Genomic DNA, 25,404 nt, shown 5'->3' with positions numbered 1-25,404 from the left:
TTCAATTTAACAGATATTCAAATACGTTTTGAAGCTTTTTCATTTTTATGATAATTATTACTGCGTAATTTAAAAAATGCGCGCAATTGAATTTAGGATTTTACAGTAATGTTTGCTACATTTCATTTACAATTAATGAAATTTTCGTAATTGAATTGCAGTTTTTTTTTGTCGATATTCTGGAAATTGAGTTTAAAATGTGTGTTGGAAAATATTGATTGATTTGAAAAGAGGATTTCAGAGCCGTAAGCTCATGTTTCATACCAAGGAAATTCAATTTTCTCAATGGAACCACAAAGCAGCAGCTTCATTAAATAGATGGGCGAGGGACGGGGTGGGCGATGGCTGCTTACATGGGCATGGCATCAACATCAATCACTGCGCATGTCAGCTGCGATGGCAACAACAACAACAACAACAATAGCAGCAGAAGCAGCAGTAAAAGCAGCATCCAGCAGTTGAAGAAGAAGCAGCAGCAGTGAAAGTCACAGCAGCAGCAGCAGCAGAGGGTTTGGCTTTGGTTCAGTGTTTGCGTGAGGCTGAAGACGAAGACTTAGAAGCAGAGGCAGAAGAAGAAGAAGCAGTACTAGTCAAATTAGAAGAAGAAGAGGCAGCAGCACTGGTAGAGAGCGAGAGAAGAGTATTAGAAGGAAACAACGAGACGACGAGGCGAAAGCATCAAGCAAAAAAAAAAAAAAAAGGAAAACAGTAAAACAGAAACAGCCAGACACAAAACGAGAACGGACATTTCTTTCAGCAGTCTCTTCTAAGCGCGTTTCGTGTCAAAAATAGTGATTGCAATACATTTTATTTAAAATTTTATCTCGGCTGTATAAATTAATACATCAACAAGAAGGTAAGCGCTGAAATAAAACATAACTTTTTCGAAATGTAATGCAAATAAACATGGCGCACACACACCAATAGAAAACCACGCACACATGCATACGCGTAGGCTTGTGTAAAATATGTGTGTGCCATTTTGTATGTGTGCTATCAGTGCAAGTGCCTGGTGTGTATGTGTGTGTGTGTGTGTGGTTTGGCTTTTAAAATATTAGTTTTTCGTTCTCTGCTTTAATATATTTATGATACGTGAGAGAGAAAGAGAAATGAGGTGGAGTGGCGGCCAATCAGTTAACTACGCCTGAGTAACTCGCACAGCCTTCGGTTGTATGATGAAGGAGGGGGAGGACGCGGGGCAAGTCAAGTTGTGTCTTATTGTCCGAAGGTCGTCTTCCCATTTAAATTTCCTGAAAAATCTTTGACAGTTGGCAATTCCAGCAATAAATGCAAATTAAATAGAGATGAGTTTTTAAGATGGCTGCATTTACAGTTAACTACGCACAATTGCCAGCGCCGACGCCCCCTAGTCGTCTGTCTGCCTCTTAGTCTGTCCGTTCGTCCGTCCTCTTGCATTGAGCTTTTTGCGTTTTGCTTCTCATGAGAGTTTTCAATGTGTGCGTATGTACATATAAGCGTGCCTGTACATATGTGTGTGCACAGGCAATGGACACACCTGATGATTTTTTCTGAACGCCTTCGAGTGTGTGCGTGTGTATTTGAATAGGCAAGCAAGCCATTGAAAGAGGATGAGGGAGAGAGCAAGGGGAGGACTATCACATTGGCATTGGCCTATAAACTATTTATGCAGCAGCTCATAAATAAATACACACAAACATGTTTATTATGCATGTATGTATATGCATAGTGCGTGTGTGTTAGTGTATGGCAGTATGCAAATCAACGCAATAAGTTTGTTTGTTTGCATTTATGCGCGGAAGTCAAGCTGTCGTCGTTTCGCTATCGCATTCATTCTTGACTTACTTTGACGCAAATTGTTCTACTTACATATACATACATACATATGTATATGAAAATATGTCTATGGTACATACATATGTATTAACTTAACATAATCTACATTGCATTACAGAGAACACGGCAACAGCATCAACTACTCTACAGTCTATGTAACATATCGATAAACAGAGACAGCAACTGGTGCATATCCCCCCCCTCCCTCATCATCAACAGTTTTGCAGCCCCTGCTCTGCTGCTGTAGTTGGCAGCTCACTGCTGAGTGCAATGAACTCGTTCGCGGAGTACGCCAAATAACAACAACAACAACAACAGAGACAACAACACTCATGCATATTCATATGCACGCACACATACGCATACGTATACGTATACGTGAATAGAGTTTGCATTTGGGCCGAGTGCAGCGGCAATAAAATGGCGGCGACAGCAAGAGCCACAATGACGATAACGATGTCGATGACGATGGCAGCGAAGTTGACGACGAACAAAAGCGCCAACAGTTAACTTCACAGCAACAACATAGAATTGCATCTGTATGCATGTGATTGTGTCTGTGTATGCATATGCATGGAAATTGCAAAATTGAATTTTAAGTCATGGCCGTTCTCTGCTTTTCGTTTCCGGCATGCAAAGTAGACAAACTGAAGCAACAGAGACAACAACAACAACAGCAACAGCACCAAATAGAACCATAACTACAAATACAACAACAACAACAACGGAGCTGAGCTGAGCGAAATATTCATAGAAAGGTCATTGAAACTTGCGCAATTTGGCAAATAGGATATAACACGACAACAACAAGCAAGGAGACAAAATGGGCAGCCTACCAAATTTGCATGAACTCGAGGAGGCGGAACGCAAGCGGGAGAAGCGAAGGGAGTATGAACTGTTGTTGGAGCAACGTGTCATGGACACGAGTCGCGAGCGCGAGCGTCTCTCAATGTTTGCGCAACAGCGAAAGGTGAGTGTGACTCTTCTTCTTAATCTATGTGTAGGCGATAGAAAATCGCTGTTATCGATAAGTGCAGTACTGTCGATCACCGATTATTTCTTCAGTTTCGAATGTGAGTGCATTTTACAAGTCAAACTAGGAGTCGTTGTGAACCTTTTGCAAGTTATTTATTATTATTTTTTTTATTGAAATTATTAATTTATTAAAGTTATATTAGGAATATCAATGGTATATTTATTATTCTTTTCATTATGTTTTATTTATATTTTAATTACGAAATTATTTGAGTTTTATTATGTCTATTTATTTTGTTTTATTTTAATTTGAAATATGACATTATTTTAGTTATTATTTTGTACATATATTTATTTTGTTTTATTTATATTTGAATTATTAAATTATTGTTTTCATTTCATAATCGATATGATTTGGATCGTTATTAGTTGGAATCATTACAAAATGATGCTGAAGATGATGGGGTAACAAAATGATGCTCTTAAAAGATCTTAAATTTGACAATATTTGCAATTCTAATCAATATGAATTTGTGGGTTTATTTATATGCCAATTTGCCTGTCAGTTGCACAGAAAGCTAAATTAAACTTGGCCTAAATAAGTGTACTAAGTGCAATACGCTATCCAAATAATGATTTCAATTGAATCGCACTTTGTATAATATATGCGCTGAATAACTTTTGTTACTTTCTGTTGCAGCAATCGTCGTATAACGCCTATATCATGGCTGGTCTAGGCATCGGCGGTGGCGGCGGTTCTCTAAGTCTGACCACCACGACAACGACGGGCACAAATACGACGGCTGTTAACGGACTGGGAGGAGGAGCTGGTGGTAATGGCAATGGTGAGCTGAGTAGTGGTCATGGTACCAAGAATCAATCGACTTCGACAGCAGCAGCAGCAGCAGCGACGGCAACAACAACAACCGCAACGGCAACGACAACAGTGGCGACAACCGCATCGGCAACAACAATGACAACACTGACTGGCCTTGCCATGCTGGGAATGGCTGGCAAAAAGTATCCGCATCCGTTCCATTCACACACGTATCAGCATCAGCATCAACATCAGCATTCGCATCATCATGCGCAGCAGCAGCAACAGCAACAACAGCAGCAGCAGCAGCAACAGCATCAGCAACAACATCGACACTCGCTGACCACACGACATCGCGTGCTGCGAACAAGGACGCGCAGCTCGGGTGGAGGCCAGAATATCTGGGATGAGCAAATGATGGAGGTGAGTGGGCAACTGGGAAAATGTAAACAGCCACAAACAGAGATGGAGAGGGAGACGGAGAGGGAGAAGGAGACAGAGCCAGCGGCAACAACACTCGTCATTTATTTATAGAACTCACAGTGCTTCAGCTTCAATTTAGCTCAATGTCACTCAATCAGCAACTTGAAATGCTTGGAATTGTATTAAAGTGCGATGTGAGGGTAGCGGGCGAGATACGCAAATGTCGAAGCGTCGAAGCTATCGGATTAATTTCCACAGTAGTTGCACAATATCTAATTAAAACTTAAACAAAGACGCATTTCTCTCTCTCGAGACTCACAATCGACATTTGTTGCGATTGGCTCAAGGCTAAATAAATGCAACTGCATTTGGATTTGGATTAGAATACACACACAGCCAAAGCTTATTTGTTATAAAATTAGTTTATTTGTATGCTAGAAGCAATGCATTGAATGATTGCCACGTTTGGGTTTAGTTTACTTTTAAAATATTTCATAATTTAAGCTCTCAAATGTGACATTAGGTATTTATTTAATCCTGACTGGCTAAAAGTAGAAATGGTTTTAAATTTGTATTGTCTATAGTCAATTTCCTGCGGCACTCATATAATCTTAACTTTTTATTTGGCCCCAAAAAGTATGCTATGAAAGTTGTGGTCTAAGAAGCAAGCTTTGTTTTCGGCGTAGTGAAGTAATGTGTTTAGGTTTTTTTTGTTTGCTAGTAATAAACATAGCCCTAGAAATATATCGGGAATGTGAGCGTTTCATCAATGCCGCTCTCTATTAAAGAAACTTAATTGAATAAGTTTAGTATTCTTATGAGATAACTTTTAAGAGGCTTACAATTGTGTCGCATAGGAATCCATAGATAGAAGTGCATTATTGCTTAACTAGGGGCAACAGGAAAAACAAGGCTTCCCTCTGTCTGCTCCTTCTCTGCCTCTCTTTCTCTCCCTTGCTAAGAGTACACAAATAACACGCTCTAACTTTAACTTGGTTTTTCGTTTACTTGCAGCATTTGACCGCTTACTCACCATCGCCGATCTCGACGCGTTCGCATCGCATCAATCCTGTGTCGTCGTATCAGGTGCAGGCGGCGCTGGCGGCATCGCGACGTCGCGAATCGATCAACAGCTCGATTGGGGCGACCTCGATACGTCGCCTGATCACGCTGAACAATCGCAACTGCCGCCACAAGGTGCCCGCCCATGTGCGTCAAAAGGTGTGGCGTCAATTCACCTGCCTGACCATCGCCCATGGCTTGATGAGTGCTGTGCTGCTGCCGGTGATGGCGCTGCAGGGCTCCAGTTCGGTGTGGCATCATCGCGAGCAGTGGCTGCAGATTGGACCCAACATTGGATCGCTGCTGTTGAGTGCACTCTTTCTGCTGGCGGCAGCGATGTGCTTGCCCAGCACTCGACTCATTCGACGATATGGTTACGCTCCACTGCTGGCCGGCAATTGTGTGGCCGTCACACTGTTTCTGCTGTCACATCTTTATGCTTCGATCTACACGCTGTTGCCGGCGTACTTGCTGCTCGGCCTCACTTTGAGTGCGGCGAACAGTTGCAAGGCCGCCTTGATTGTCCACTATGGCGGCCGGTTGAGTTGCTCGCAACACGAGTGCGCCTTGGGTGCGGCTCAGACGTTGACGGCGGCGTCGTCGGGGACGCCAGCGGATGCGCTGCACGAGGAGCACAAGATGTTCTGCAATCGGGATCAGAAGGTGCGGCGTTTGGCTCGCTGGTTTCGTGCCTCGCAGGATCTGGGCCTCATTTTGGGTGCGTTGTTGGCCTCGTTGTTGTTGGCCTGCAATGCCAACGATTGGAGCTGCTCGTCGGCCAACGAGGAGAAGCAGCAGCAACAGCTGGGGAATGCCACATTGCCGACCAATCTGCCACAGTTTGAGGACTTTTACAATCGCAACGAGCATGGCGAACGCATCTGTGGCGCCGACATGTGTCCGCTGCAGCAGTCTCAGCTCAGCTGGACGACACAGCTGGAGAGCAACAGCAGCACGACATCGTCGTCGTCTTCGATTTATGCCGGCTTCATTGAGAGCGGCAGTCGAGCTGGCGGCCAATCGCTGCTCTGGCTCTATGTGCTGCTCTCGCTGATTGCGCTGCTCCTCTCTCTGATCCAGGGTCGACAGGGACTAGCCACTAGCGGTAGACAGGAGCGCGCCGCCAAGGATGTCACTGATACGTTGCTCTTTGCCGGACCCTTGGCCTATTTTGTGGGCACCGAACAGAGCTACATGCTGGGCGATTTCTTGCGCGCCTTTGTCTCCTGCTCCTTGGGCATTGGCATGATCGCCGGTGCTCTCATCGGCATGGGATTGATGCAGCTCATTGTCTCCTGCACGCTGAGCATGCTGCTGCGACACACCAAGCGCATTGTCGTCATCTGTGAGTACAAAAAATCTATCGTCGAAATAAGTAAATTTAAGGGGAGCGTCACAAGTAATGAGAAATCTATACTTTAAATGCGTTTTACTCGAAACACGGTTCTTGAAATTGACATCCACTATAATTCAAACGATTTTCAGCATTTTCGTTCGAAATTTCGACGGTCGTACGGTTTTTTTTAAAGTTGTTTGGGTAATTTTTAGTTGGCAAGAAACTACACTAGTTTATAGCGAAATTACGACTTTGAAATTTACAGCACTGCCATTTTGTTTATTTTTATGAAAAAACAATTTTTTGTACCGTTAAATATATGTTTTATAACATATCTTAATTGCATTAATTTACCCCCATTCCTTCTGATCTAAAAAAAAAATGAGAAAAAGTGCTTCAAAGGCTCAGTACATTTTTTAAGCAAAAAAAAATTAGCATACTTTTTGGGGCAAATGCACTTGGACTGTTGTATGGCAGTTCAGTTTCGTCTGTTCCGTTTAAGAGACCTTTGCTTGACGTTTCAATTGCGCCGTTATGATAAATAGATCCCCATTAAATTAGTATTTAATCTGCCTCAGTTTGTTTAGTTATTTTCAATTTTGATCCAACAACAGTTCAAGCCATCACTTCAGTTAGTAATATTTGCGTTGTTTATACATATGTATATACTTTAGAGAAAGAAATTTTCAAGCAGTTAGCAACATATTTTTATACCCGCTACCCTTAGGATAAGGGGTATAATAACTTTATGCCGACAGGAAATGTATGTAACAGGTAGAAGGAGGCATCTCCGACCCTATAAAGTATATATATTCTTGATCAGCGTCAACAGCCGAGACGATCTATCCGATCTGTCCGACTGTCCATATAAAACACTGGATCTCAGAGACTATAAGAGATAGAGCTATATTTTTTTTCGACAGCATTTGTTAGGTTTGCACGCAGATCAAGTTTGTTTCAAAATTTTACCACGCCCATTTCCGCCTCCGCAAATCAACAAAGATCGAATAACAAGCGTAATTTTAAAGCTAGAGTCGCGAAGTTTGGTATATACAATAATAACTATAACTATAGTAATTGTGATTCCTGATTTTGTGATTTTGGTTGCGATCAGATAAAAATTGTCGAAGTTATTAAAGAAATACTTTTGTATGGGCAAAAACGCCTACTTACTAGGGGTCTTAGTTGCTTTGGCTGAAAATCTGGTATATTGTGCCGTCTATGGTATATTTTGAACGTGTTACGATTTGGTATATGGTCAGTATTTTTGTAGTATTTTTGGTATTTTTGAAAATAATACCACAATATTTTGTTTTTATTCAAAATGTGTAGCGGGTAGCTTTCTTACTTGTTCTACATATTTTCAGCCTCTAATTCTTACTTGCTCTACATACACACAGTCACTAATTCTTTTCTCTTTTACTTACAGTGGCTGGCTTCTTCTTTCACTCGTGTCTGCTGCTGGCGCTGTCCAGCTGGAAGCCGTCGAGCGACGACAGCGCACTCTTCTATGTGATAGCCGCATCGTGGGGCGCCTGCAACGGGATGTGGGAGACGCTCTTGCTCTCGCTGGTCACCCTCAATCACGTGCAGCACGAGCATGTGACGGAGGTGACGGCGCCGCTGCAAGCACTGCGATTCCTTGGATTGGGCGTCACATTTGCGGCTCACGGATTTCTCTGCGAATCGATGAAGATCATAGCGTTGGTGGTGCTGCTGGTGATCAGTGTGCCGCCGTATGCGATGCTCGAGATGCGCTTGGAGGCGCAGCGCAAGGCGACGTTGATCAGCTTATGACGCAGCTACTTCAGCTAGTCCCGGCGGCGGGGCACTGTGGCCCGCACCCATACCATGTGAAATGGAATTCGAATTCGAAAAGCACGCACAGTATTCCAGGGAGCGAGAGAGGGAGAAGAGACAAAAAGAGAAAGAGCGAAGGCGAAATTACAGTCAGTATTGTTTTTTTTTGTTGTTGTCAAGGATTTGCAGCAGTTAGTCCATGCTTAGAGATAGATCCAAGTCCATAGCTGTCTACCATACTGTATGTATGTACTTTGTAACTGTAATTCTTAATGTAACTGTTATTCTATGTATGTAATGCTAATCAGCAAAAGAACAAGTTAACTGCATCTTCAGATGTATCTAGAGAAGCATTGTCTACAAATTTGATGTTGAGAGTTCACTGAGATCAAACAGATCATTTGGAAATTGAAAGATTGAAAGGTATAACAACAACAACAACAACAACAACAAGAGAAAAGAAGTAGAAGAAGAGCAAAGAAACATATTCATAATACCAGTGCCATTAATGTTGTTCCAGAATCCTTTTGCCTACGTTTGCAAATCGAAATTTTGACAAGAGAAAAACTAAAAGACGAAAGAGGGAGAGGTAGAGGTAGAGAGAATGAAAGAGAGAGTAAGGATGCTCTCCTTAATGTTATGGCATGCGTTTGGATAGCATGTGTTTAAATTAGCCTTAGCTTAAAATGGATTATACTCGTAGATGTATATGTATGATTAAGCGACAACTTTGTGCCATCAAAAACGTATTCCTCGATGTAAATCTAAACGTAATATTCTACACTCAACCAAAAACACACTCATACATACACATTTTTAGATATAACCCTATGCATGTCTCTAGATCCTAGATCCAAAAATGATATTCAATTGTATTGTTATCTCAATGTCCCTCCCTCGACATTGAGCCCCATGACTGAATACGGACAGCCAAAAAAGGAAAACAAAAAAACCAAAAAAAAAAAAAAAAAATGAAATCGGAAACGAAAACGAAAAACTTAAAAGCTCTGAAAAAGCTGTGAACAAAATTTTGTTGTTAGCTCCTAGAAATGTACGATCTATGCATGTGTTTTGGATGTCACATCGTTCTACTAACAATTTTCATGATATACGTACTATACTCTAATGTGAATGTGCGAATACAGTTTAGCAGTGTTGTCAAATGTCCTTAGGTTTCGTTTGTTAAAGCAGAAGTAAGAATCCATAGCCAGTCGATCGAAGGAAGAGAAGTCTCCAAAGTTTCCTTCCCCGTCCCCTCTCCATAATACACACATACACACACAAATATGATAAACATATTGAAAATGATAAAGGTGAAAAATCCTAAGATCTAAGAACAATGTTAACATTTTATGCTGCTGATAAATGAAATTAAAATACAAGTGAAAAACAAAAAAATCGAAATAAATTTTTAAAACAATTTTGTAACTGAAACTTTACAAGCAACAGCTTTCGCAAATCGATCAGATATTAACTAATATATACATATAAAAACTATATTACCAAAGGCAGAGATATATATATATATATATATATGGATATATGTATGCAAAAACAGTTCGTTATGTTTTTTTTTGTTAGAATTCGAACACCAGACAGACACAAATATATAAGATCGAAATGTTGAAAATACAATAGTAAGAAAAAACCGAGTTAAAAATTAAATCTTAAATATGAGATAAATAGTTACTTTTTGAAATTAAACAGCAAAATGCTAATCACATTCCACTCACACACACACACACACATACAAATACAGACACAGAGACACACAAATACACATAAATAATTTATAAATAAATAAATACTTTATATGTGTACAAATTGAATAAACCGATTATCCACATTGAACTTGTTTGCAATTCTGCAATTAAATTGAGCTTTCAACTTGACATGTGACGTCATAGCAGACAGCTTTACACTCACACTCAACACAGCCTCTCACTCTCTATTTCGATCTCTCCCAAACAGTAAGAGAGCGAGAGCACAAAGCTGCGCCTCGTCTTAATTTCTAAACACAGCTTATTAGACACGCTTGACACCTTGCTTTCCCGCTCTCGCTCGCACTCGCACTCGCTGTTCACACTCCCACTCTCAATGCCATTCACACTCGCGTGCCGGCAACTTAAAAGCTATAAGGGAGAGAGAGAGATAGAACAAGTGTATTTGCGTGTTTAGTTGATATGCAGTAAATAAGCTTTTTGGTGCTTTATCAATTGAACGGCGCGAATTATGGACACAGTTGCGCAGGGTAGACGAACCGAGTCGCATTGCGCCTCTCAACAGGTCTAAGCAGCTACTTTGTGGAGAAGCGCGGGAAGTGAACTGGAACGAGAACTGGAACTGGATGAAGATGGCAACACCACCAAAGGGTCAAGCATTGGAAGCTGTGCAAACTGAAGTGCGGGAATGGTTCGAAGCCAATCCAAACTTACCCGAAAAAATACGTAAGTAAACTCTCTCTGATCATAGTCACTTTTGTTGTCGTTCTAATCATAACAATTATGTACATACATATGAATGTATGTATTATATCTTGAGCTTTCAAGAATTTTAATGGGATAGGTTGGGGAAGCAATTAATAGATACTTTCTATACGTATAGTATATGTACATAGTGCGCAGCTAGTCTAGCAAGTGCGTTGTAAATTACGTTTATATTTAGTTTCTAGGCAATATTATAGCTACTTATGGAGCGTAATCGAACTGGGAACTTCAAAATGATAGCTGATAACTATTTTATCAGCTCTGGCATTGAGGATTGTAAAGATAAATCAACACATTTGACTCATATACGATTACAATACACGGCTAGACAACTTTAATTGATATACCATATAAATATATGTATATTTTTTAAATTTCATAAAATTCTAATCATTGTCATCATAACCCACTAACTATTGTAGATCCCATTGTGTTGCGACGATTTCTCAAGTGCATGGACTATGATGTGAAGAAGACGAAAGCTCTCATTGAGCTCAACTACAATCTACGCAATAAAAATACAAATATCTACATAGATCGCGATTTGGACGACGAGAAAACAGCGCAGGCGTTGAAAGCATCGTAAGTAGTCTTTATTATACATATAGCTCAAATCTTAGATATCGTTCTAGTAAAAAAAAATAACTTGCTAGCTAAAGTTGCAGTGCAATCATTTCAATCGAACTTGTTATGGCTTTTAAATATAGTATTAACGAGGAAACGTGAAATATGTTATGCAAATAATTGATTAACAGCATGAGTTCGAAGTAATTCTAGAATTGTTTTTCTGAATGAATTACATATTTTTTTTCATATTACGATTTCACTGGTGTCGAATACGAGATTATAACGCTTTAAAACTGAAATAAAACATATGCCACAATATTATTTCGTTTTGATAAGAGGCAGAAAGCAAATAATTGTTCTTGTATAGCAATATAATTATAATAATAATGTTTTTAGGCGATTGTTGGATTCCAAGATAATCACATCAAATTGAATTTATTTCAACGTTATTTCCAAATGTAAAAAAGTTTATTTAATTGCAAACATATTTATATTAAATTGTGGGTAAACTTCTTTCACTTTTAATCGTTCCAAGGCGACAAAGAAAAATATATTCCATTACAAAAAGATTATAAGGTATTGATGTAACAACGAAAAAGAATTTGTAAGCCTATATTTTGAAAATAATTTTAGTATTTTTCATAGAGAATAACACAAAGTGGGTAATTCGAAAGACAGAAACTTAAGGCAGAGGGGAATGTGGATCAATAAAGTTTTAGTACGCTCTACCGAGGCATAAAGATAGCTAATGGACAGACTTAATCATGACTATTCGAAAGTACACAAGTAATCTCTAACTAATCCTCAACGTTTTGCAGCGATCTGGTTTTACTGCCGGGCGTAACACCGGAACGCCACAAGCTGCTATTCTTCCGCATGGTTGACTACGATCCCCGCTCGGTAATATAGTAATAATTACAGGTTTTAATATCATACTTAATGATATCTCTCTTTGTGCAGCGCAACACGGAGCAGGAGGCCAAAGTGTTCTTTATGGTGAGTGACACGCGCTTTACGGAACCAGACATTCCCCTGGACATTGACACGAATTTGGATGCGGATGAAGTGCAACGAATGAGCGATCAAGCTGATGCCGATATCGCCGATGGCGATATACACATTGTCGACATCAATGGCTATACGATGCGACATCTGGCATATGTTTCCATCTTTGTGCTGCGCGTCCAGATGAAATTTCTACAGGAAGCATATCCATCGAGACTCAAAGCTGTGCACATTATCAACTGTCCGTCGTTTCTCGATCGCATGATGGCCATGATGAAGCCTTTTATTCGCGAAGAGATTCTTCAGTTGGTAAAGTCTCATCGATCTGTATTCAAACCCCAACTGTAGCCATTATTTCTCTTTTCTGTAGATGCACTATCACACCGAGGGCTTGGACAGTCTTTATGAGAAAATACCCAGGGATATGCTGCCAAATGAATATGGCGGAAAAGCTGGTTCCATGACCGAGCTAAAAGCCCAATGGATACAAAACATGAAAGAAAAGACGTAAGTCGAATTGACCTTTAAGCCCTCACCTTTGAATAGTATAATGAAATTATTTGTTTTCGATTGCAGCCCGTATCTCAGGGATGATAAATACTGGCGCATCACATCGGCGACCAAAAGTCGTTGGTCGTGGTTCTAATACCCCAATAGTATCATTTATCTCTATTGCCAAAATTGTGATTATTAATTTGAGAGAGTGGGAAACAACGAACGTTGTCAGGGGGAAATTTAGAACCTATGATATTTCAAATTGTAAAAGGGTATACATTTATAAGTCTTTTTTTTTTTTGACTGTGCATTATTTGATATACATTCACTAAGAACAATAAAGAATTAAACTATGGAAAACATAGCGGAAATATAATATTTATCCAGGACATGTTGATTGTAGCTATAACTCGGAAGGATGTCAATGGATATTTCGAAGGAAGCCGTATTTTTCAGTTCAAATATGTCCATATCGATTGGCATTCAAGGATTAACAATTCATTCATTATCATATTGCAATATGCTATTTATCAATAGGCTTTGGATATTGGAATTTAATTTTTGAATTTAAATAATTTATATATTTAAATAAATAATATAAAAAGCACTTAAAGACATGTAACGTAAGTAATGAATTTTGAAATTTCCATGCTTTACGTTTACTTACTACTTCAAAAAAAGTTAATATTTGAAATATTCTACCAGGTCAACAGAATTACGCAGCAAGTAGCCACGAAGAAAGTCACTTGCTTAGGATCCACATACGATCCTTCATGCGGGCGATCTTCTCTGAGATGACCACCGAGCTCTTAGTATCTCTCTACTCCTGAATTTACCTGTGGTTGTTGTTGTTGCTGATGTAATTGTTGTTGTTAATGTGGTCGATGCAGTTGTTGTAGTAGTCGATGTAGTTGTTGTTGTAGTCGATGGCGTTGTTGTTGACCATGCCAGTTAAAATTGAACATTTTAAATATTCTACCAGGACAACAGAAGTAGGCAGCAAGTAGCCACGCAGAATGTCACTTGCTTAGGATCCACATACGATCCTCTATGCGGTCGGCCTTCTCTGAGACGACCTTCTCTCTACTCCTAAATTTACCTGTGGTTGTTGTTGTTGTTGTTGCTGCTGATGTAGTTGTTGTTGTTGTAATGGTCGATGCAGTTGTTGTTGTTGTTGGTTATTTGATGCTGCCAGGAAAGATTAAAAAGTGTCAATTCAGCAAGTGAAATACCAGGCAAACATAAATCAGCAGCAAGCAAATTTAGAAAAAATCATTTGCAGCGCCATCTATGGTTTGCTACTGCAAACACCATAACATTTGTACATTCTGAAAGTATGCAATAAAAATTTGTGAAAAGCAGCAAGCAAGTCAGAAGCAATCTATTTTGTGTGGCATACTTTCAGGTTGAAAAAAAAAATTTCATTGTATTTTGAAAGTTGGCGCCAGTCAGTAAGCAAGTTATTTTCGGTCTTTCCGCTTACTGATGTTCGCCTGGTATTTCATATATTGAATTGAAACATTTTAATCAAACGCTAACAACAATAACAACAACTTCATTGACCACTACAACAAGAACTATATCGACCACTACAACAACAACTACATCAGCAACAACAACAACAACCACTTCAAATTTAGTTGTAAAGAAGCTGAGAACCAGTGCTGCCAATTTGGATTTTTTCCCGTCAAAACTGGCTTTTTTTGAAGGCTAAATGCGGGAAAAATTTGTGAATTGCGGGAATTGTGAAAAGCGGGAATTCTAGCTTTTTTAGAAATTCTGTTGGCTTTTTCCCAACTTTTTTTGTGTTGTTAACACAAAAGTACAAAAAGTACAAAATATGAAAAAGTGGCAGATTTACGATAGTCACTTATAAACAATCAAAAATGTGTTGGCGTATCGATTGTTTTCTCGAAATACGCTAATTTCATCACTCGCTTAGTGTTTCCATTTCAATTTGATCAAGTGGGCCAACATCAGCAACACAAACAAATTTTGGTCTTTAAAGATTCTGGTGAAAACCGGAGATTTTTTGAGTTGGCAACTGTGGCAATCCACAGTTGTGTTTGCCCTGGTCATACGCGATTTCTGGCTATTTGCCAGGTTAACCTAATTAAATCCAATTTAAGGAATGCATTCTAAGCATAAGTTAAAGTATTAATTTCAAGCAAAAGATATACTCTATTCATTTTTATTGTAATATAGAGAATCGGATTGTGACGGATGGAAAAATGCTGCGTCGACTATGAAGTGCCTATAAAATATCTGCAGATGATAGGCACTAATATGTCATACGCAAATGAGACAGACTAAGGAGATAACGATAAAATAATGCAAATCTTTATCTTTTAAACAAAAATGAACTTAATAAATTGTCATTTTTGAAGACATTTTTTTCTCTTTTTTTTTATACATTTGTTTTTAGCTTTTTTTGTGGATTTTTTAATATTTTTTTTGAGCTTTTTTCTCCATTCATTCCGTCAAAAACAGCTTTTTTTGCTGGTCAAAAGTTGGCAGCACTGCTGAGAACTCAGGTTCTCTCAAAGTTTGTCGGCTATTTTGTGGATGGTATGTGGATCCTAAGTAAGTGGCTTTCTGCGTGGCTACTTGCTACCCACTTCTGTTGGCCTGGTAGAATATTTCAAATATTAATTTTTTAACTGCCATGGTCAACAGCAGCTGCATCGAGTACAACAACAACTCCATCGACTACTATAAAAACAACAACTACATCGGCAAAGACAACAACCACAGGCAAATTCAGGAGTAGAGAAATACTAAGAACTCCGTGGTCGTCTCAGAGAAGATCGCCCGCATGAAGGATCGTATGTGGATCCTAAGTAAGTGGTTTTCTGCGTGGGTACTTGCTGGCCTGGTAGAATATTTCAAATATTCATTTTTTTGAAGTAGTAAGTAAATGTAAAGCATGGAAATTTCAAAATTCAATACTTACGTTACTAGTCTTCAAGTGGCCAAATAAAGCAAAGTTTTTATTCGGTATTCATATTGTTTATTTAAATATGTAAATTATTATGCTTTGTTTTGTGTATGCTTATACTTATTCTGATCGTTTTTTGTTGAATAGAATATAATAAAGCCTAGTAACATATTGGTGTATGACAATGATTTAACAAAAAAAAAGAAATCGAAAAAGGTGAATTTTAAATGTGTGTTCTCCACTCTCATCTAGTATTCTAAGCTTTGCAATTTCCGATTTTTTGGTGTAATGTAAAAAATTTGTAATTTTATGTTTTAGTTTTTACCCTTTTACATTTTTGATCAAAATTTATGTTGTTTCTTAATCATTGACTGCTGGAGATTGCGATGCCAAGGTTAGGAAATCTACTGCAGCCATATACCGAGCAGCTGAAGCATCTGGAGATGCTGCTGATCTCTGTCAAGTTGGTGCGACGCTTCAACTTTCTGTGCCAGTTAAACTCAGAATATCGTAACGATAAGCTCAGCTTGAGGTCCATATTCGGTGGTCTGCTGCTGTCTGTGCTCGGCATGCGTTTCGCCCAGCTACGTGAGGATCTGCTGATGATGATTATAAATGGCACAAGTCTGATGCTGAGTCTCGGTTTACTGGGATTCTTTTGTTCGCATGCTGTGCCACGATGTCAAAATGGTTTGTGGTTAAAGTTGCTGCTAATCTGCCTCCTGATTGTTCTCTGGTTGTGGCATTCATTTGAGAATGTGAATGTGAACGTGGCGCAAAATGAAATACGCCTGCTGAGAACTGGTATCGTGTCGTCTATGCTTGTCTTCGGTCTGGTGCGGGGAGCAGTATTGGCAACTGTTAAAAGAACTGGCAGCATTTGGGGCTGTGTTCTGTCGCTGTTGATAGTCACATCGAAGTTGCTCTCTGAGCTGCCCAAGCTGGATAATTTTCGATTGCAGCAGCAATTGTTTATCTTCGGTTTAAGCACGTTACGGTTTGTTCATTCGCTGCTCCTTCGACTGCCTTCTCGAGTAATGATTCAGGAAGCTGGAGACTCATCAACTCACTCCTTGGGGCCATTCAATTGATGTTGATATATTGATATTGCGTGTCGATGTTCAAGCTCTCTAATCGGTTGTAGATGATCGTGATAATGGCTCTAATGTTTGCTATTTAGTGTAACATACGCAGTGTTGACCATAAACAAAGTTTAATCACATTTTATTGTCATTCATAATTGTGGCAAATGGTTTCGCTTTTGATTTCGGTCGCAGTTGATCACAAATATTTTGAATTTTTGTTTTGTTTTTTTCGGGCTGTCTGGAAAGAATTGTAGAATTCTGTGCACGAGCTGGTGATTAGATGGCTGCGCAGAAGCTGTGTAATCGCACAAATTTAGGCACTATTAACGCGACCAAATGTATGGCCGGAAAGCAATTAAACAATTACGTGTTTAATTGCCAAACAGAAAGTGTACTCTAGCATTTAAATACGCACACACACGCACACACAGTCATACTGAAGTATACGCATTGATAATATCAATAATCAATAATCACTCACAGACACATTTCACATACAATGAATCAAATAAGCTCGGCACTCGCAAGCCTGCCAGTTGCTGAGCAGACTTCAAACACAACGGTTCTTGTTGCGCACGCAATCGATTGTCAGATAAAAACCGACAAAATAAAAACAAAGTTTGAATTTCGATAAGCGTCGTAAATACCAGCTGCCGGTTATTTTCGATTACGATTAACGATTAACTGCAATGAGCACAAACGACGATAGTGAAAGTGCAAATCAGCTGAGACGCGATCATGATTTGGCCGAGCTGCTCGAATGGTTTCAAAACAACGAGAATTTGCCGCAGGAAATCGGTAAACAAACACACACAAACAAAAGAGAATAAAAGAGAAGAGAAGAAGCGTGCTGATGTAATGCAAAATTCGGCGGCGACAACTTGTTGAAATGCTGCAAGCGTCGCCAATAATATTTTAATGAGGTCGTTTGTAGGCAAAGAAGCAAGCGCATATATTATATGCACATAGTACAATGTTTTGATGGGCAACGCTTTCTTTCTATTTCTTGTTATGCAGAGCCGCTGCTGCTGCGTCGCTTCTATCAGTGCATGTACGGCAATGTGGAGGACACCAAGCAACTCATCGAGGTGAACTATGCGCTGCGCAACAAGCATCCGCATCTGTTCATCCAACGGGATCCACTCGATGCCGACAGTCGTCGCACCTTTGACTATGCGTAACTCAATTAACTATGCACTAATTACTAGAATAGCAATTAAATCAACTTGTCGCAACCATTTACAGAGATATTCTACCGCTGCCCGGCTTGACGCCGGACAAATACAAGGTCTCGCTCTATTGCTTTCGTGACTTTGAACCTTCCAAGGTGAGCGGATTGTTGCATGCCTCATTTGCTGTCAAGTAAGCCATGTTTTGCAGATGCATCACACGGAGGATACACGTGCCTTCTTCATGGTCACCGACTGTCGCTTCATTACGCCCGACGATGCCGCACAGCCGGAAGTGTTGTCGGTGGGCGAGGTGCAAATCTTCGATATGAAGGGCACCACAATGCGGCACATCTCACGACTTACAATTAGCACACTGCGCGCATATGTCAAGTTCCTGCAGCTGGCATTTCCTGTGCGCCTCAAGGCCATACACATGGTCAACTGTCCTACGTATCTGGATCGCATCGTTAGCGTAGTGAAACCGTTCATCAGCGAAGAAGTCTTCAAATTGGTGCGTCTTCCACTTCAGTTCCGTGCTCAAATCATCCACATGCAATCCTTTTATAGATACGCTTTCACACGTCCAGCATTGACACGCTGTACAGCTTTGTGCCGCGCCAAATGTTGCCCGAGGAATACGGCGGATTGGCCGGACCGTTGGCAACTTTACGTGCACAAACCCAACAGGATTTGGCCGACAAAAGGTGTGCGAAAATTACTGCTCATGATTAGCTCGGTTGACAAATTCGTTTGTATTGATTTCAGGGAGTATTTGATGAATCCGAATCATTGGCATGTCGAGAAGCAGGAGAAGCGCAGTGGCAGGTCGTGGAAATTGTTTTAGCTCAGCCAAAATGATCCCCATAGGAATCTCAACTGACAGCGTTTATTTTATTATATATTTTTTTTATGGCGTCGTACTTTGTTTCTAATTGTGTAGTTATTTTTTTTATATGTATTTAATAAACATATGTGTCTATATATTTGTTACATTTGATTAAAAATCACAGTTTGTCTTTAATTGTTATGGAAATTTGAAAAAAGATTTTAAGCGGTTACAACCGTTTCGATATCGATTGTATTCGTGATTAGTGCAAAATGGTCACACTTATTGTCGCCGTTTCATTGTGAGTGGCAAGGTAGTTGGAAGCAGAAACGTTTAAGCATCTTTGGGTCTTGTGTTTTGGTTTTTGTGCATTGGATTGTTGAATTTTGGTCTCCGCTAGAATTCGAATTGATATGCTGTACATATAAATCTGTAGGAGCCATCTCGCCAATCAATTAATAAATAAAAGTAGCAAACACTAAGCAACAATGGATCGTCCACAGAAAATGCCCAAGGTGGCCAAGGTAAGTAAATCAGGTCCTATGCAAAAAATAGAAAAAGTTTAAACGTGTTATTCGTGATGCAGGTGAAGAATAAGGCGCCAGCCGAGGTGCAAATTACGGCAGAACAGTTGCTGCGCGAGGCGAAGGAGCGTGACTTGGAGATTCTGCCACCGCCGCCGAAACAAAAGATTTCCGATCCAGCAGAATTAGCCGATTACCAGCAGCGCAAACGCAAAACATTTGAGGATAATCTGCGCAAGAATCGCATGGTCGTCAGTCACTGGATCAAATACGCACAATGGGAGGAGCAACAGCAGGAGATTCATCGTGCCCGCTCCATCTGGGAGCGTGCGCTGGACAACGAGCATCGCAATGTGACGCTGTGGCTGAAATACGCTGAAATGGAAATGAAGAACAAACAGGTGAACCATGCTCGCAATCTGTGGGATCGCGCTGTGACCATAATGCCGCGGGTCAATCAGTTCTGGTACAAGTACACCTACATGGAGGAGATGCTGGAAAATGTGGCGGGAGCACGACAGGTATTCGAGCGTTGGATGGAATGGCAACCCGAGGAGCAGGCGTGGCAGACGTATGTGAACTTTGAGTTGCGCTATAAGGAGATCGATCGGGCACGGGAGATCTACGAGCGCTTTGTATACGTGCATCCCGACGTGAAGAACTGGATCAAGTTCGCACGCTTCGAGGAAACGCATGGCTTCATCCATGGCGCTCGACGTGTCTTTGAACGCGCGGTGGAATTCTTTGGCGACGATTACATCGAGGAGCGGCTGTTTATAGCGTTTGCACGTTTTGAGGAGGGGCAAAAGGAGCATGATCGGGCGCGCACCATATACAAGTATGCGCTGGATCATCTGCCCAAGGATCGGACGCCGGATCTGTTCAAGGCCTACACCATACACGAGAAGAAGTACGGCGATCGGGCGGGCATCGAGGATGTGATTGTGTCAAAGCGCAAGCATCAATACGAACAGGAGGTGGCCGCCAATCCCACCAACTACGATGCCTGGTTCGATTACCTCCGCCTCATCGAATCCGAGGGTGATCGCGACCAGATACGCGAGACCTACGAGCGAGCGATTGCGAATGTGCCGCCGGCGAATGAGAAGAACTATTGGCGTCGCTACATTTACATGTGGATCAACTATGCGCTGTACGAGGAACTCGAGGCGGAGGACGTTGAGCGCACCAGGCAAATCTACAAGACATGCTTGGAGCTCTTGCCACACAAGCAGTTCACGTTCAGCAAACTGTGGCTGCTCTACGCTCAGTTCGAGCTCCGTTGCAAGCAACTGCAGGCGGCTCGCAAGGCGCTGGGCATGGCGATTGGCATGTGTCCGCGGGATAAACTCTTTCGCGGCTATATCGATCTGGAGATACAGCTGCGTGAGTTCGAACGCTGTCGCTTGCTGTACGAGAAGTTCTTGGAGTTTGGGCCGGAGAACTGTGTCACCTGGATGAAGTTTGCCGAACTGGAGAATCTGCTCGGCGACACGGAACGTGCTCGGGCCATTTATGAGCTGGCCGTGCAGCAGGTGCGTCTCGATATGCCCGAGCTGCTGTGGAAGGCGTACATCGATTTCGAGGTGGCACTGGGCGAAACCGAACTGGCGCGTCAGCTCTACGAACGTCTGCTGGAACGCACACAGCATGTGAAGGTCTGGATGTCGTTTGCTAAGTTCGAGATGAGCATCAGTCACGGCGGCGATGATCCGGAACTGAGTGCGAAGCTGGCTCGACGCATTTACGAGCGTGCCAACGAGATGATGCGACAGCTGGGCGACAAGGAGTCGCGTGTCGTCCTGCTGGAGGCGTGGCGAGACTTTGAGCGAGACATCAACGATACGCACGCCTTGCAGAAGGTGCTCGATAAGATGCCGCGACGCATTAAGCGCCGCCAGAAGATTGTCTCCGAGGATGGCGTCGAGGAGGGCTGGGAGGAGGTCTTTGATTACATCTTTCCAGAGGATGAGATGGCACGTCCAAATCTCAAGCTGCTTGCCGCCGCAAAGATGTGGAAGAAGAAAAAGGACAACGAGCCGGAGAATGGTGACGAACAAGAGCCCAGCGGAGAACAACAAACAGCTGACACGGTTCAGTCGACGTCATTACAGCCGCCTCCTATTCCAACGTAGAATTAAAACTCCAGCTCGTATCCACAAAATTAGAATAAAGAATTGCAAAAAAATTAAACCGTTCTCTTGTCGTCCTTTTACTGTGGATTGTAATGCGTAGCGAATACTCTTCGACGTTAGTATCTGTTTATTATATGCTGAGTGCATTGGCCACCAAAAAACCTTTGCCAACTTCTAGGCCCAAAGCAAAATAGATTCGGTCCAGGCGTCCACCACAGGGGCAGCAGGGGCAGTTCCTAAGGCTGCTGAAAGTAAAAGAACAGCCAAGATAATCAACTCTATATTAGCTTAACAACTTGAGAATTGACGACCAGGGAGTTTACCAATCTCGAAATTGAGCAGCAAACAAATTCATGTTCCTATTGGAGCAGTTGGCTGTACTTAAAAGAGGATCAATGAAGTTCATAGAATTAGGGCGAAAAGAGAGCACAATAAAGCTTTAATATTGCTCCTTTATCGCGAAAGCAAAAACTCTTCTGATTTTTCAGTACCCTTTACCAAGTTAACTATTTGAGAATCTCCGAGGAAGGTTTCGAGCCTCTTACTGCATTTACGGCTTAGCAATTTTCAAATTGTTAACATTGCATATGTTGCTTCAAAATGTTAACTGTTTTGCACCTTTTTCTTATTTGAAATGAATTTCCTCTCGACGACTCTTTAACATGTTAGTCTAATGTGATATTTAGTCTGTTGAACATATTGGCAATTCCATATCATGTTTTCTAGCTAAATAATCTGCTGTTAAAAGTGGCAATTAAGTGTAAGGCGAGGTGACCGCTAAGCGAGATTTGTGTGTATTCAGTGAGTAATTGAATACTTTTGGTTGCAATCCCAATTTGTGACATGTGCAGAAGTGAAGTCATCATATAGACTGAAGCTGGAACGTTCCTCAGGCAGCCATGACTAACATAAATAGTTCCCGGTGTTTACTTGGCGCGCAGCAGCAGCGTAAATACTGAATAAGTGAGTCGGTTGACCTGCGAGACACGTAAATAGAAAACTTTGAATTTGAATTGGGAATACGGAAACGGGACAACACAACTGTACCTGCACAAAGGTCTCCAGGGTGACGGCGATGTAGCCACCAGCGAGAATGTACGACGGTCGCTGAGTGCGCATCAGGGTGATGATGAGGTTGCGCTTGAAGCGCGTATTCTGATCCATCCAGTTGCAGGCGTAGAAGGCATTAAGGAGGGCCTCGCTCTGGGTGCGCATGCGATCGCCAAAGTAGCAGATGATGAACACCTCCAAGGTGACAGCGCTGAAGAACACCAGCGACAGGATCATGGCACTCAAATCATGGGAATCCGCCACATACAGAAAGTGCATCGCCACCGTGCACTGAACGGCAGCGGAGCACATGAACTGAGCGAAACAGGCGACTGAGAGTATCTGCTGGATGATGGCATGCAGCCGCAGAATATTCACATAATCCTCAATGCAGGCGGTGAGCTCAAAGTACGCGACATGCTGATGTGGAACATGATAACCAATGCGACGCACACGCAACTCCAGGGCACGCATGTGACCGGTGAGTATGCAGAGATATGCCGGCGGATACGAGTCGTTGGCACAGTCCTGAATGGCCTGGACAATCAGACCGAAGAGCTGATACACATAGATGAGCACATAGGCGACATTCGAGTACTGCCAATCGATGCCGAACCATGCCGGATACAGCAGCTGGCGCTCCTTGGCGATGGCCACACGCAGGCAGCTCAACGTGGTGCCAAACACAAAGATGCCCCCAAAGGTGCGAAAACTAAGACGAGCCGTGTGCACCGCCTGACGGAGCACAGCCAACTCATCGGCGTTATTCACGGCGAGAGCACGTCCATCGAGCACCGCCAGCAGTTGTTTGATCTCGTGCAGCTGGCGACGCACGTGGAACACATTGATGAACTTCAGATTCGCCACAATGTCCGTGATGGTGATGGTAAGATTCTCGCAGAGTTCACGCAACGAATACGTGTAGAAGAGCTTGGCCAGCAGCGTGATGGGAAACAGCAGCGTGACCAGCACATTGATGATCAGCGAGCGCAACACGAATCCCAAACGTGACGCACCTGGTGGCCGTATCAAACCCATCAGTTGCCACACACGCCAATGATAGCTGACCGCACTGTGCGTGTCCAGCTCCGAGTTGATGTCCGGCAAGTTCGGCTCTGACTGCGCCACGATGTTGTCCTCAAGTTCCTGAAGTGCTGCAGCCCCAATGCGTTGCATCTCGAGTTCGCGTTGTGCCTCAGCTTCGAGCTCGCTCATCAGCTCTTGTATGCGACGACGTTGCATCTCTTGTTGCCTTGCCCCAGTTGCAGCAAGTGGTTTTTATAGCTGCCGCTGAGCTGCCCCCCCTCCCCAATTGAAAACATCTGCAGTGGATTTTCATTTTATAGAAATTTGTCGTTTTTATTTCTCACGAGTTGATCAAGTTTGCAGTGTGTGTGTGTTTAGGTGTGTGGGTGTGTGTGAAGGGATCAAGCTGAGACCAATCTAATCGCTGGACGATTTGCATGTCCGATGCGCCACTAAAGGACGAACTTATCAAACTTGTGCCAATTATTTGATATGATACACAACTATCTCTCTGGGTGTGTGTGTTTACGGGTGTGTCTTTGTGTTAGGCGTGTGTTGTGGGTGTTGACAACAATTGCAATTGACAGCAGTACTTCATATGCGTAATAACGAAAAAGTCCTTAGGCTACACTCGACTATCGAATACCCGCAGCACAACAAGAGTTTTCGTAGCAGCGTCGCAACTTCAATTCCTCCGAGATCGAATTCCTACAGCTAAGCTGTGTGCAAATTTCAGTGTTTTAGCTTTCTTGTTGTTTTTTTTTAATCAGTCAGGTCAGCACAAAGAATTGTCTATTGAAACCATAGTTTGCATATTTCGATTTAGGTTAGCAATCACACTATGCTATCACACTAATATGCACTTCTGCTGTCCACTGAGTGCCCGGGTATAATGAGACCAATAAACGCTACGCAATTTAGGCAATTTAACTAACTAGCTGTACATTGATTTTCGAGTGTTTTCCTTTCTTGCTGGATAAAAACACGCAACTGTACTAATTATCTTAACGGTGGCTTTCAAACTGTAAACAGACGGACGCCAGGACGGACAGTGAGAGTGAGAGGCAGCAAAAAATACCCAATGGGATAAAGTGCCCTGAATACCCGCTTGCGCTTGTGCTGAGATGAGAAGTATGTATCAACAACAAAGATGAATAATGCATTTGTGTAATATGTGTTTAATTTGTTGTATGTTGTGTGTATATTTATATATCGCTAAATACAAGTGTGTGTATATGTTTGTTTGTGGCTTTTTCGTTTTTTTTTTCTTTTGTTTTCAATTGAATTTATACAATAATCTCAATCTCAATAAATATTTACATTTAGGAATTGCCAAAAATGATTGAAGCTAATAAGCATTTTTTTTTGTTTTGTTTTTTTGTTTATGTTTGAAATTATTGCGGAAAGCTAAAGCTAATTTAGGGAAAGGACGTGGGAACGTAGGGGAATATAATAACACAATAACGAAAAACATACAAATATGTTTTATAAGCATAACGAAGAACAAGTAAATGTAGGAGACTTAAATAGAGAGCGGGGTTGGGGGAGGATTTGAAAGAGAAAACACCAAAAAAAAAAGTCGATGCGCACAGTGGGAACAATCAGAATTTAGTGTTAACTCATATCTTAATTTGTAATTTTTAAGAATTAATTTAAAAATACAATTAAACGGAAATTAATTCACTTTCTATTTCTATTCATTTTCATTGTATTCCTTTTTTTTTACTGTTTTCGTTGGTGTCACGAAATGCGAACAATTTGCAAAATAAAGTGTATTTCCCCGGAAATAATTAAAGTGTTTTAAAGGATATATATACACAACATTTACATATGTGTAGATAGATAAATATCAAGAAGGGGAAATGCA

The 25,404-nt window shown here is 41.4% G+C and overlaps 5 protein-coding genes across 7 annotated transcripts; 4 read left to right on the top strand and 1 right to left on the bottom strand.

Moving 5' to 3' along the window:
• Positions 1-192: 192 nt before the first annotated feature.
• On the top strand, positions 193-8,957 carry LOC133848188 (UNC93-like protein). The gene is made up of 5 exons (XM_062283641.1): positions 193-856; positions 1,934-2,785; positions 3,491-4,030; positions 5,045-6,437; positions 7,858-8,957. The coding sequence occupies exons 2-5, from the start codon at positions 2,639-2,641 to the stop codon at positions 8,223-8,225; spliced, it is 2,448 nt and encodes an 815-aa protein (XP_062139625.1). The 5' UTR covers positions 193-856; positions 1,934-2,638; the 3' UTR covers positions 8,226-8,957.
• Positions 8,958-10,429: 1,472 nt separating this feature from the next.
• LOC133848212 (alpha-tocopherol transfer protein-like) lies at positions 10,430-13,188 on the top strand. The gene is made up of 6 exons (XM_062283694.1): positions 10,430-10,675; positions 11,137-11,296; positions 12,100-12,181; positions 12,242-12,595; positions 12,657-12,793; positions 12,863-13,188. Exons 1-6 carry the CDS (start codon positions 10,576-10,578, stop codon positions 12,930-12,932), a joined length of 903 nt encoding a protein of 300 aa, XP_062139678.1. The 5' UTR covers positions 10,430-10,575; the 3' UTR covers positions 12,933-13,188.
• A 4,152-nt stretch (positions 13,189-17,340) lies between these two features.
• On the top strand, positions 17,341-18,946 carry LOC133848206 (alpha-tocopherol transfer protein-like). Of its 3 annotated transcripts, none has more exons than XM_062283683.1 (6): positions 17,341-17,602; positions 17,822-17,981; positions 18,050-18,131; positions 18,185-18,487; positions 18,544-18,680; positions 18,742-18,946. In XM_062283683.1, exons 1-6 carry the CDS (start codon positions 17,494-17,496, stop codon positions 18,818-18,820), a joined length of 870 nt encoding a protein of 289 aa, XP_062139667.1. In that variant the 5' UTR covers positions 17,341-17,493; the 3' UTR covers positions 18,821-18,946. The 3 variants fall into 3 exon arrangements, with proteins under 3 accessions (XP_062139667.1, XP_062139668.1, XP_062139670.1); XM_062283684.1 differs by having other exon boundaries at positions 17,566-17,659; positions 18,742-18,945; XM_062283686.1 differs by lacking the exon at positions 17,341-17,602 and adding an exon at positions 17,710-17,727 and having other exon boundaries at positions 18,742-18,945.
• A 222-nt stretch (positions 18,947-19,168) lies between these two features.
• Positions 19,169-21,519, top strand: LOC133848189 (protein crooked neck). The gene is made up of 2 exons (XM_062283642.1): positions 19,169-19,326; positions 19,389-21,519. Exons 1-2 carry the CDS (start codon positions 19,291-19,293, stop codon positions 21,459-21,461), a joined length of 2,109 nt encoding a protein of 702 aa, XP_062139626.1. The 5' UTR covers positions 19,169-19,290; the 3' UTR covers positions 21,462-21,519.
• A 683-nt stretch (positions 21,520-22,202) lies between these two features.
• On the bottom strand, positions 22,203-23,793 carry LOC133848198 (odorant receptor 2a). The gene is made up of 2 exons (XM_062283651.1): positions 22,509-23,793; positions 22,203-22,438 (listed from the first exon to the last, which is right to left on the bottom strand). Exons 1-2 carry the CDS (start codon positions 23,751-23,753, stop codon positions 22,388-22,390), a joined length of 1,296 nt encoding a protein of 431 aa, XP_062139635.1. The 5' UTR covers positions 23,754-23,793; the 3' UTR covers positions 22,203-22,387.
• Positions 23,794-25,404: the final 1,611 nt, after the last annotated feature.

Source organism: Drosophila sulfurigaster, chromosome X (genome assembly GCF_023558435.1).
Source record: "Drosophila sulfurigaster albostrigata strain 15112-1811.04 chromosome X, ASM2355843v2, whole genome shotgun sequence".
NCBI classification, from domain to species: Eukaryota; Metazoa; Arthropoda; class Insecta; order Diptera; family Drosophilidae; genus Drosophila; species Drosophila sulfurigaster.
Note: the sequence above shows the minus strand (reverse complement) of the source record. Positions and strands in the feature narration are given on the sequence as shown.